This window comes from Aspergillus terreus, genomic scaffold (assembly GCF_000149615.1).
Source record: "Aspergillus terreus NIH2624 scaffold_2 genomic scaffold, whole genome shotgun sequence".
Lineage (NCBI taxonomy): Eukaryota > Fungi > Ascomycota > Eurotiomycetes > Eurotiales > Aspergillaceae > Aspergillus > Aspergillus terreus.
The window spans coordinates 2549833-2563198 of record NT_165925.1 but is presented as its reverse complement, the minus strand read 5'-3'; the positions used below and the strand labels follow the sequence as shown (position 1 = coordinate 2563198).

At 43.8% G+C, this 13366-nt stretch overlaps 3 protein-coding genes across 3 annotated transcripts; 1 reads left to right on the top strand and 2 right to left on the bottom strand.

Moving 5' to 3' along the window:
- Positions 1-4020: 4020 nt before the first annotated feature.
- Positions 4021-4410, bottom strand: ATEG_01889 (uncharacterized protein; the record flags this gene model as incomplete). The annotated part of the gene is made up of 2 exons (XM_001209254.1): positions 4021-4289; positions 4350-4410. The coding sequence occupies 2 exons, from the start codon at positions 4408-4410 to the stop codon at positions 4021-4023; spliced, it is 330 nt and encodes a 109-aa protein (XP_001209254.1).
- Positions 4411-5624: 1214 nt separating this feature from the next.
- ATEG_01888 (uncharacterized protein) lies at positions 5625-7916 on the bottom strand (the record flags this gene model as incomplete). Its single annotated transcript, XM_001209253.1, has 5 exons — positions 5625-7009; positions 7074-7215; positions 7424-7528; positions 7610-7787; positions 7903-7916. The coding sequence occupies 5 exons, from the start codon at positions 7914-7916 to the stop codon at positions 5625-5627; spliced, it is 1824 nt and encodes a 607-aa protein (XP_001209253.1).
- A 2199-nt stretch (positions 7917-10115) lies between these two features.
- On the top strand, positions 10116-12944 carry ATEG_01887 (WD repeat protein; the record flags this gene model as incomplete). The annotated part of the gene is made up of 3 exons (XM_001209252.1): positions 10116-10387; positions 10449-11209; positions 11269-12944. The coding sequence occupies 3 exons, from the start codon at positions 10116-10118 to the stop codon at positions 12942-12944; spliced, it is 2709 nt and encodes a 902-aa protein (XP_001209252.1).
- Positions 12945-13366: the final 422 nt, after the last annotated feature.

Here is a 13366-nt window from a genome sequence, read left to right as displayed (position 1 = left end):
GCAGAATAAGCTTTTCTAACTAATTAAAATTAATATAGCTTTATATTCCTTTATTTAGAGTAAAGATTTTAATTAATTAGAACTAGAGAAACTAACTAAATAAAACTAATAGAATAGATAAAAATTCGGTTAGTTATTTTTAATGAAAAATTCTAGAGCTATTAGGGCCTTCTAAAATAGTTAAATTTAGTCAATAATATTAATTAAAATTAATAGAAATTAATAATTAGATTAAATTAGATTAGCTAATAGAAATTAGTAGAAATTGTTAGAATTAGATTAAATAGTTAGGTCGGTTAAATTAGTCTAATTAGATCAGTTAAATCGGCTAAATAAACAGATTAAACAGATTAAATTAATTAAGTCGGTTAAATCGGTTAAATAGATCGGACTAATTGAAATAGTTAAAATAGATCAATAAAGTCGGTTAGATTAGATAGTAGTAAACCGGGCTTATAACTGTAAAACTTTAGAAGTCTAAGGTATTTTAAATATTTTAAATATTCTAAATATTTTAGAGTTTCCTAATTAGGAAATCTCTATAAATCCAACTAAACAAACTAATAAAAGTTAAAGAAATTAATAATTAAACTAGATAACTAATTAAATCTAATAAATAACTCTAGTTAACTTTAGCCCAGAAACATAGGTTAGTAGACTTTATTATAGTATAGTCTTAAAAGTCTAGAGTCTTTTAAAAGCAGACGATTAATAATTATAACTAGAAATAATATAGAAATACTAGAAGATAACGTAAGCAAATAACGTAATAGAACTAGAAAAGATATATTAGAATAATGCAGATTAAAATAATGAAAATTAATAGAATTAATCTAAGGGTTGCCTAGGCAATAATAGTTGCCTGACATAGGTGCATGAATATGCTGACTAAATGGCTGTCTGAGGCAGACACCCCTACTGTCTGACAATAATAATTTATTAGCCTTTAAAAACTATACTTCTAAAGAATTAAAAATCTTAATAGGCGATTGTTACGGCACCCTTGTCAATCAACTAGTTAAGGGCGGCCATACCAGGCAGAACCACCGGACAGCGATAACTAACTGAACCCTACAACAAAGAGATACCTACAACTTACCTGTTATTTAGCCCGCAATTTAGTAATTATAGTCTAAGCGCTAAACCGGATTAGGAAATAATATAAAGAAATTAAGCATATACATATCTCTACGGACTTAATTACCTAAAACGATATATCTATTAATTAGAGTTTATAGTATATAGAAAATCGCACTAATAATATAGCTATCCACCATCGTATATTACCTAGCTACTACTAAATATATTAGTAATATATTATATTATTAAATTTAAAAAATATAAAAATACTTATTACTATATACTTAGATAGTTCTTATTTAATTTTTCGCGTTTAATAATATTATTATTAATAATTATATTGTTATTACTGCTAATATAGTTTATTTATATTTTTATTATAAGTAGATATATATATCCTTTTAGCCTTATTTCCTATTTTTACTGCTTTAGATCTTAGAATTATTATATTAGTTCTTAGGAATCTTTTTTTGCTATTTATCGGAGTTGTTGCTCTTCTAGGATAAGTATTAATTACTCTTTGGACTAGGGGAATCTAGTCACCCTCGTGCTTGAACTATAACACTAGCAGGTTGCGCAGCTTAGGCGGATCCCAGGGTTTGACAGCGATATCTATACAGAAATTCTAGATTTTAAAATAGTTCTAATAAAGCTGTTAGATTACTATAGAAAGTAGACTATCTTTAAACTAAAAAACTATATCTATATATCTAAATTTTATATAAATATTCTCTCTGTAATAAAGGCTAAAAAGACAGGAATATTCTATAAATTATATAATCTAAATCAGAGGCAAATTAAAAAATTAATTAAATTATTAGATAAGATTTATATATAGTTTTTTTATAATTCTCTATAACTAGTAAAATCTTAATTATATTTAACTATTAGACAAGCCTAAATTATAAAATATTTTTTAGAATTATTAGATATTGTTTAATAGATATCGAGCTCTAGGAGCCTTAGGCACTCTAGGGTTTCCTAATCGGGAAGTCCCCTATTAACCTGACTAGGTGAACCAATGAGAGTTGAGGAAATTGACAATTGAACTAGATAACTAATTAAATCTAGTAAATAACTCTAGTTAACTCTAGCCCGGAACCATGAATTAGTAGGCCCTATTTATAGTATGGTTCTAAAAGCCTAGAGTCTTCTAGAAACAGGCAATTAATAATTAAAATTAGAAATAATGTAGAAATACTAGAAGATAATATAAGTAGATAACGTAAGTAGATAATGTAATAGAATTAGAAAGAATAGATCAGAACAATGTAGATTAAAACAATGGAAATCAATAGAATCAATCTGGTAGTTGCCTAAGCAATAATGGCTGCCTGAAATAGGTGCCTGAATCTGCTGACTAAATAGCTGCCTGAGGCAGGCACCCCTACTGTCTGACACATTCTACTATTAAAAAAGCCCTAATAAATAAAGTCTTTAATAAAAATTCTATTAAATCTATAAATAAATACCAAGCTTTCTTAACTGAAAAATACTGCTCTAAAAATAGAGAATAAAATATAATTACTTTAATAAACTAAAGAGACTATTAAAAATATACTAAAAAAGTTAAAAATAATAATTCTTTAATATAATAAAAAACATAAAAAATATAAAAAAATATTTTACAATTAGCTGATTAGTTTTTCTTAAAGATAAAAAATATCTCTACTATATAGCTAAATATTAAACTAAATTATTATTGTCTAGAATTTTTCTCTATTATTAATTTCTAAAGCTTCTAATTCTATAATTTAGTTTTTACTATATTACTGCTGCTTATATCCTATTTTCTATATTTTACTGTTTAAGCTATACTACTAATAAAAAGTAGTAGTTAGATTGTCTTCTATCCTTATTAATAGAAAAAAAATAGATTATAAACTATATTCTAGACGAAAAAACAGAATAAAAATAGTAGTAAGACTAAATATCTAGTTAAATAGTCTAAAAACTTCTTTAAAAGAACTTTTAGAAGCCTGCTACAGATCTAAAAAAACATAGAAATATTCAATAAGTCACTATTTTATAAAGGTACTGCTAAATATAAGAAAATCTAATAGTAAAACTCTAAAAGAAATTATTACTAATACAATAATAACTTTATAAACTACTCTAAACTATATAATCTACGCTAAAAATATTAATTTTTTAAATAAATTATTATTAATTTATTGTACTCTTCTAGCTAACTATAATTTCTAAATATTATTTTTATTTATAAATAAATATGCTTATTAATTTATTTAAATATTATATTAAATATCTAGTAAAAATAATTTAGATAATAATAAAACAGCCTACGCAGTACTTAGAAGTTTTCTAAAGAATAGCAAGGGGCAGAGTGTGAGCACCCTGCACCCTGCATCGCAATATCTGGTGCCCTCGCTAAGATTATCGGTGTATTGATGTCTTCCAGTGATCTGGAGAGGCTGAGTGAAGAATATCTCAGTGAGTAGGAACTGCTCTAGTGGCATTGCGAGCTCTCTCCCATCATCCCACGCACTGGCTTGTCTCCTCGATAAGTATCAAAGTGTTTTCTCTATCATCTGTGCCCAAGGTATGCTTCTTGCACTCTTCAAATTAACTGGGGCTAGTGATGGTCATACTACACGCCTGCTTAGAGAGTGAAGGCGAGGCCAAGCGCGGTAGCACCTGATACCAGGGCCAGGATCGCTGAGCGCTTCCATGCCCCAAGCATGATGTAGCTCTTTTGCTAACTCTAAATTCCTGTCGGGGCAGTTATTTGTGACAAAGGCTGTCAGCCTGGCTAAGTACATAGGAGATATGGTACAGCAACATCTGATTAACGTCGACTGGAATCCTATTTGAATGGATGGTTCTGACCGCCCTAATCCTCGAAAGTGGTTTCGCTTGTATCAAATCCGCCCCCGTGATTGCCCAAGTCGCTATGTGAGGATCAGAGCAAGTATAGACTCATTAGGAGTTCTCGCTTGTGCATCCACCAAGACCTTCGTCGTAATCCTTGGTCACACATAAAACATGGCCTTCCTGAGGGGGAGCACACCCCAAAGCAGGCGAGCACTTCCTAGGCTCGTTCAACATGTTTTCATCGCGGCCCGCTTGAAGGTAACACCAGTTATCACCATGATGGATGATGGTGTCGGTGACAGTTCCATCCCTCCCGCCATCTATCGGGTCGCATTTGCCAGCACATTTGCCGTTCCAGCACGTGTAGTCTCCGGGCACTGTGTGTCCCATTAGCGACATATGCCAGGAGGACTAGATTGATGACGGAGAGAACGTACCCATATCCGCAAAGGTGCCAGTGACAAAGAGGAGGAACCCGACTCCGAGATTGAACTTCATTTTGATAGCGCGGTGATTGTGTCGAGTAGATGATATATATGAATGAGGATATGTTCTTGTTGACCGACCTTGAAACTCGATATGACTGTGGACTCGAGAAGAGACAGGACGGACACATCGAGGCTCTTTATACCTCCACAATACCATGAAACGAGGCAGACTTCTACCTAACTGAGGCAGAGCCTTAGATGGATATGCCATCATGGCCCCCAAGCCCATACCCTTGGCAATGTAGCTTAACCAGGAAATGAGGAGGCGATCCCAACGAAGTGGACCGTCTATTATGTAGTCAAGCGTAGTCAAGTGGAATATCCACTCCGGAGTAAACGAGTATACTGCCCACCCGCGGGCATGTCCGAGGTGGATATACCATTATGGCCCCCAAACCGATACCCTTGGCATGTAACACGCCTGTTGATCATTAGGGCTAGATAATACTATTTGGTCGGCAAAGTTGCCACTATTCGCGATGCTGCGCGCCTGAGCGCCGACTCGCAGGCCAACCCTATCGCGATACCGTGTGAACCAACAATACTAGATTGACCTAATTTAGAGGAGACACTGCTTTTCAAATGGATACACTCTATGAATATGCATTGGATTGCGCCGAACCAGGAAGCAGTAGGAGAAATCGCCCCTTTGATACTCACCAGTCGCGGTGAGCGAAGCTCCCATTCTGTTGGGATAGATTGAATATGTAGCTTTCTACGACGCATGCCAGGGTCCACCACGGAGATTTCTCACCGACACGCCCATCAAAGAGCTCTACAGGTGATTGAGCGGTCATATAGTTGGGAGTCGATTGCGTAAGACAGAACGTATTCTGTTCACTGGCTTCCCACTAATCCCCGCAGTCGACAGTGAAGGAAGTGGACCATCCTCCGAAGTTGTTCAGGTTAGAAAGTCATTGCACATTTGCGCCTTCGCGAGGTAAGAACTGGCCACGGAGATCCCAGGATCCATGCCAAAAAGAATGACCTTCGCCGTACTCAATGGAACTTCTTGGGTGGAAAGGAGTAGCAAATGCATGATGCAACGCACCAAGTCTGCATCATAGTGTGGTATGCCTCCAGACATGGGGGCGGATTCAATGCAAGACCATCATCACTGCGGAAGGAAAGAGGAAAGTCTGGCAACAAAGCTGGAAACATTCCGTGGTGGAATGGCTATGCCAGCTGCTCCTATGATCAGTCTACAGAGACCACTTGCTCTACCTACACACGAAGCATTATATCTCGCCCCATCGCCTCCTCAGTATGGAACCCAAAAACAAGTCGGTAAAGATCCTGTAACCAAAGATGGCTGCCACCTTGGACCATTTCTTGGACCGCCTTTGCTATATCAACGGCGCTCGCCTGGGTCCCATTCCCTATATTGCGAATCCCGGGATCGGCCGCCACAAAGTTCTTATAGTTTTTGAGCAGGGAAGTCTGCCAGGACATTGGACCGAACGCATCCGAAGAGAGTGATTTAACAAACGATGACAAACTTTGTGGGCCGTTACGTTGGAATCCGCTGTCTATTGCGGCCTTCATAACTAGAACCTCAATACATACCAAATCCAGATCATTCCGGAATGTCGTTATCGTCTTTGTCGATGATGTCTGCTCTGAAGATCGGGTGTGTGCTGAGATACTTGACGTATTAGATGACCATTTGTGACGTGAGGTTTGAGGGGGACCCTGTCCCAAGACAAATATGTTCTGGATCGGAGCATCGTCGGGCGAAACAGTGGCGGCTTCTTCGAATATGGTCGTCGGCGTTTCGGGATTTCCTCTGGTGACCATTACCCCATTACCAGGCTCATGGCTGGGCAGTAAAGAATGCTGGGCAGCTTGGCCGGACGCCATCTGACTAGGCCGAGGTGTTCCTCGATCAGAATCTCGCAGGTTCTCGATATGCCTTGGTGTAGCAATAGACTCGACCAGTCGATGGCGGGTCCACCCTTCGCGGAAGATATCACAGAGTTCCCAGCAAGCCTGCACGGCCGAGCCGAGTAGTTCTTCGTCTAGCCCCCTCTTTTCCTTCTTACTTTGACGTATGCTGAATAGCATTTCGGCCAACGACCAGCACGCACTTAGCAGCGTGTTTGACTCTGATGTCTGGCTCCTCTGCTTCATCAAACGGTGACATAGAGTAATGTAAAAGTCCAGCGTCCGCTCTCTGAAGGCACCGGGGAGTGTTCGATCGTGGGTGTTGTATAGATGATTGTTGAGTTCGAAGCTAACGCGGAGAATGGAGTCTGCAAGTTCGTTATCACGACTTCTGGAATCGAATAGGGTCTGGCAGAATTTCCGGCAGAGATCCAAGGTGGGGTTGATCTGCAAGTCATAGTCGAGGTCCTGGCTGTTGTATAATTCCTGACACAGTCGCCAACAGGATTGCCAGGTTTTTTCTTCCGCATCAGACTGTCGATTCGACCGGGTCCTATGTATATAGCTCAACCCGGCCAAAGTGTTGCACAACGACCAACATTCGGCAAGAGCAGCCCTCAGTGCTTTGATCTCGATTTCTGCATCAGAAAACATCTCCGGCGCCACCCTTCCTGTAGATAAGGCATCACTGTGGGCCGGAGGAGTTCTATCATGACGATCCCAGTCTGACAGGCCCAGTAGACGTTAGTGCCATATCCACTGATCAATTAATTCGACTGGGGAGCGTACCATCTGTTGGATGGGAGGTGACCACAGTCTTCCCAAATTCTTCCATTGTTTGAGCACGAGGAGTTGCCCTCTCAGCCCAGTCTAATACGGGTTCGATTGTTGTGGTCAACGGGGGTGGTGACAGCGGACTGCTGGAGAATTTCTTCAATGCCATCAGCAGGTGAGCGAGCAGTGTTTGACGTGCTGCAGACCTTTTGGTTATCTTCATGAGGCGTCTCTAAAGTAGTGATGCTGCCTGAAAGAGGGCGGCTACCTGGTTGAGACGCAGGTCTACTGGTAGTTACATTGTCTGCCTTCTTCACCTGTAAGCGAGTAGGTACATTTTGTATCGCACGCTAGGGAATACCCACAAAGTCACCGAAACCTGAAGGTGCATGTATGACGGATTGTGGTGGCTCCTCGTCTTCGATGGAATTCACGCCTGAGGTAGTATAAGTAGCCATGGTGGAATTGACCTACGTTATGTCAGTCGACTGAAGCGAGCTCTATGACCCTTGGACACAGCCTGGGTCCAATGCTTTACTTTTGATACATACCACAAGGCTGGGATGCGCAGCATTTCTAGACTGGAGTTCTGACGAGGTTTCTGGACCATTTTGCGGTTCACTTGAGGTGTACTGGGCTTGAGCACTGGACCCATTGGGGAACAGTTCTGGCGCGCGGAGGTCGGAGTCTTGTAAAGACCCTACATCGGAGGGAGCATTATTGACCGACCTGGGCTGATCAGCATGGTTCATATACGTTTGAATGAGCCAAATTCCAGGTCCTTACATGATACAGGGCAATGCGACTTGGATGCCCCGATTCTCATGTTGGAAAGGATACAGACGAGAACAATGGCATGTTATCCCATGTTTATAGTCATGTGCAAAGAGAGGACAGTGCAGCTGACAGCCGTGGATGGGTAGGCGACCTTTAAGGGGCCAAGGAGAACCCCGCTCGACAGACCGCAAGCTAATCCTGGCTGAACTCGGGGTGTAACCCGGATGCAGCAAATTAAACAAAGCAAATGCACAAGTACCTGTTGTAAATCGATAATCCCAACTGTTGTTGTCTGTCCGCGAGAGTCAACCGAAGCCTTTCAACAGATAGGATATCTATATGTTGGATTGTTGTTGTTGGTTTGGCATGAACACAAGCGATAGCTGGGACCTTAGATACCGAGCTTAGTTTAGACTCGTGCATTGGTGGTGGGTGAACTACCTACCTTAGTACATGAATTATTGCTATTGCTCCTCGTAGCTCAGGTTGATGCAATGTTGATTGGCGGAGCTGCGATGAAATCCACCTATGCTGCCTCGGCTACATGCTCTTAAGCGCCCATGATGTGACAACGCATGCAGCTCCTCGGGAGTCGCGGTTTCAATTGGCTCCCCGGTGTTCGAGGGCTGGGTCTCGTTATCCTAAACTACAAAGGAAGGTTCTCCTACGAGTACTGATGACCATGTCGGAGTACGTACATTGTTTGTCCGCGGCATCATCGATCCTTGCTTGCCCTTTTCCGCTTTTTCTCTCTTCAGAGGGTACAGATTGGTTGGAGATAGTCTCCTAGCCCGCTGATACCCTTTTTTCTTCGTGAGTGACTGGTCTACGAAAAGTCTACGAGTTACAGGGTGTGTGGCTTGTACCCATTAGTTGTATATCTGACTATTCTTTACCTCCACTTTACCGCTCACCGTGCAGTTGTCGACTCCACCTTTCTAGAACCAGATATATCACACAATCAGTCGAGAAAAGGGAAGAGAAAAGTCGATGAGAAATTGGACCTGGAGGCCCAGAATAGTAATCGTAACCTGCCCCGAAACGCCTATTCCCGGAACTGCATACTAAAGACAAGGAATCGCTTCCTGTATAGACCAAGATTTTTGGATATGACGCAACGCCCCTTTCAAGACCAGCCCTTTGTTGTCTTCTTCCCTCTCAATCGATGAACCAAATTCATGTAGCAATAGCGAATAACGGTAGACAGTTTCTGCTGATTACCGGAGGCTTCACGGACGTCACGCAGAAGAGATCGCAAGGGATCCCGTAGTGCTGTGGGTCTTTCATATCCCGTCAGTCGTCATGGAAATTCGGCTTCGTGGTGATCAAGAGGTATTCGAGGAGATGAAGACGGCCGAGTGCTATTATCAGAGAGCTATGAAGGAAATCTTTCCGCAAGGACGATTATATCTGAGACCTCGCGCGGTCACGCTCCGTGGGGTTATACCTGAGAAGTTTCTTAGTTGAGCGACGTGCTGCAAGCAAGCGCACGGAATCCACTTACCGGAGCAGCTTTTCAATAAGATCAACGTGAGTCATGATCATTCGTCGGCAGCAGTAACGCTTGCATCCAAGTTGGTCCATGGCGTCCCTTCTCAGTATTTAGAAAGAGCTCAATAGATGGTGAAAGATGGTCAAAGGGTCCGGAACATACCCATCTGCGATACCCTCATCAAGCAGCTGGAGGTAACGCTCCCACAGATCTCCAACAACCTACTCAGAAGACATGTTAGCAGGACAAAGACAGCGACGCCAAAGACAGCGACGCAAAAGTCTGCCCGCCTACCTTTCCACAAGAGAAACACCGGACAGGGATAATCATCTTTCTTCGAAGAACAACCTTCACTCGGCTTGAAATGAAATCGGAAAGGCTCGCGGTGATCCCACCTGGCTTTGAAGATCTGAAGGTGATGCTGCGCAGGTTCTGTCGGGATCATGAAATGACGGCGGGCGGTCAGGTTGGATAAAACCGCGACAATTGATTCGGGAATGCCCGTGCATGGCCGTCATTGGACGAAAGAAGACCCATCGCATTCCCGATCAAGCTAGATTATCCTGATAAGACCTAGCGCAAGGATTTTCTGCCAGAACGGAGAAAATTAAAAAAAAAAAAAAGGCGGAACATGAGAAACTATTCGCTTCATTTTTTGTCGGCCTCCAACTTCGCCGTGCCTCTCATTGTGAAAGCGAGCCCAACATGTGCTAAACGACCTGGTATCTCCTCCATTTCAAGTCATCGGATACCGCATCTTCACCACTTAGTCGGTTAATTGGATAAATATGCCAGGCTCCGACCCTTCAAACCAGCATTCAAAACGATCACGAAAAAGTGACGCGATTGAAGAGAAGAAGATGCCGGCCAAGCGACGTCGCACTTCTGGGGACGGGGAGAATCTAGAGACACAGGCAGTCAAGAAGACGGGTTCAGACCAGCACCGTCTGGCCAAAGCTGATGGAGAAGAGAACGCCGTATCACCTGAGCCTTGGTCTTTATCTACCTCCATTGCGGGAAGGTTCAGAAACATCGATCCGCTATTGAGTCCGGGTGACGAGTAAGTTTGATACTGGATCCTCTAATTTCTCAGATGGTTCTGATTAGTCCCTTCACATTAGATATATCTTTGTTGGCGTCGATTCTGGAGTCAATGTATACTCAGCTGCTACATCACGCCTCTTCCGATCTTTGAAATGGGGCAAAAATCGCAAAGTCGTTGGATACAACCTACACCCGACAATCCAGGAACATCTCTACATTTTCACATCGGATGGAACTGTGAGGGAATGGAATTGGACGACTGCAACGCAGGTGGCGCATTGGGAGATCGGCAACAATACAGTCACGGCTCAATTTTGCTCGCACGAACCCGAAACTGGCGGAACGCCCGCTGTTCTATCCCTGCGGCGTCGTCCGGATGGGATGAAGGAAGTGTTGATTACCCACCTCGAGGGGAAGCGTCCTGATAGCACTGTGATCCTTGAGACGAAGCTTCCAGTTGAACACGTGAGGTGTCCAGGGAGTAGTAGGGTCATTGTTGCCTACGGTGGCAACTACATTCTACTTGGTACTACCAGCTCTACTACAGGTGGGGTGCAGTATAGTTGGAGAGAGATGGCATTACCTGTCAACATCACTTGTCTCGACATACGATGCACCTCTGAGCCGTCTCAGGCTGGTGGCCGAGGCCAGCATACAGCTAGGCCCCGAGAGACCATTGATATCGTTCTGGGCGAACCAAACGGCTCTATGTTGATCTATTACGATGTTTTGAGCGTCTTCGCGGCCGAAAATGGCACCGAGGGCAAGAAAAACCTAAGCCCAAGGCGGCTGCACTGGCACCGAGATCCTGTAAGCGCTGTGCGCTGGTCACGCGATGGTAAGTAATTTCTGAAGCGGGAGTGGGCGACAGACACATCTGACATTGCTGTTATCTAGGAAATTATGTCATATCCGGTGGCCTTGAGACAGTAATGGTATTATGGCAGCTGGATACGGGCAGAAAGCAATTTCTTCCCCACCTTTCAGCGCAAATCTGCAACATCGTGGTGTCCGAGACCGGTAGTGCCTACCTAGTCAAATTGGCTGATAACAGTCTGGTGCTGTTGTCCGCGAGAGAACTGCAGCCTTTTGCGACAATAACAGGCCTGCAGCTATGTCCCAAGACCCTTAACGCCAAACTTCATGCGTCAAAGGCTCGGCCATCAGCTGCATCTCCGGCTGTGTTGCATCCACAATACCCAGACCATCTCTTGGTGCCTGTGCCCGTCCGCCAACAACTTTCTCCAGAAGGCCTTTCATCGGCAGACTTCTGCGTGCTACAGACTTACGATATCCGCACAGACAGCCATGTTTCCCGTCAAGCACTTACGCGCACCAATGCAACAACTCTGAATGTCGGCCCTGAAGGTTCCAGAATCGATACCCCCGACGTTACTCTTTTGGATGTGGCACACGATGGAAAATGGATGGCTACGGTAGACACATGGAGTCCTCACCAGCAAGACATCAGCGTACTTGATCTCAGCACCGACGGTTCAGACCAATACGCCGCCGAGGTATTCTTGAAGTTTTGGAAGTGGAGCAATGCGACTAAAGCCTGGGAGTTAGTCGCGCGCATAGACGGGCCTCATTTCACCAACTTGGGCCCTGCATCGGTCCTAGACCTTGCATCTCGGCCCCATACCCATGAATTCGCGACAGTTGGATCGGATGCGGTTCTGCGCCTCTGGTGCCCTACCACGAGACAGCGGAGCGGTCTTAAACAAGAGCATCACACAGAGCCATTGGAATCCTGGAAGTGTCGAAATACTATTGACTTGAGTGGCTACATCGGGACTGAAGGGTCAAGTGTCAGCACCGCATCCTTAACCTATTCCGAGGATGGATCGGCGCTCGCCCTTTGCCTGGAAACAGTGGCTTCAGGGAACCTGGGGCTTGCCATCATCGTCGACGTTCAAAACTGTACCATCCGCTGCAGTAGGGCTGGTGTATACCCAGGCCGACTCTGTGGAACAAAGTTCCTGGGGAGCCAACTTGTTATCGCCTCGCAGAACTCAGTGTCGATATGGGACACGGTTGGCGACCTTGTGAGGACGAGTGCCTTGGGGGCAGAAGATACCGCATCCGTCAACAGACCCCAGCTGCTTGCTGTAGACAGCAGGACGAAGACATTTGCCGTTGCATCTCAGTATTCCCACAGTCGCTCGTCCAAATCTCAGTTCCAAGTGCGAGTGTATGACATCGACTCGCTGTCGCAGCTATTTCAGCACAAACTATCACAACCTCCGCTTGCGTTGCTTTCAAGCCCGCACTCGGGAGATTATGTTGTTGTTGATGCGGGAGCCAACGTGCTGAGGCTTGGATGCCAGCAGAGGGTGTCTCATATTACTCAACCCCAAGAGCTAGCCTCCCGGCTAGATTCCGGACTGACCAGCCTGTTCGGGGGACAATCCCGCGCTGACTGGCATAAAAACTCATTGGCACCTGTTTCTACGTCTGCGGTGGACACGTCAGCCTCTGGCCAACTTGCGAGTGTTTTCCGTGAGGCGCCTTTCGTTGCACCTCCCACCAGTATTCTTTTCCGGGATGTGGTGAAGGTGCTGTCAGGCTAGTGATAATCATGTACAGAATAAGACGAAGCAGTGTTTTAATTTCCATCAGGAGGATTTCATATCTGAGGGGCGCTGTAACCGCCACACCACGGTGTAGAACTTACCTTGATAAATTGTATATTCTTGTTCCTCCTTTATGGACACAAGTACAGGCAATGCGGCTATTGAGCGCGTATAGATGCGACATGGAAGCTCTACCAAGTAATCAGCCCAACTGCGACAGGTTCAATGTCAAACCAACCCCTGGCCTAGAAAGAAACCCATAGCTTATCACTCTGCTTCCCGTTACGCCCGGGAAAAGACACCCTAGAGCACGGTTGGGAAGAATGCACCTAGTACACTGTCCGGAAGTACCTTCAGAACCTTCTGCTTTGGGGGCAATCACAAGAGTGCATGAATCCGGTTGTCTAAGTACCAAGTGG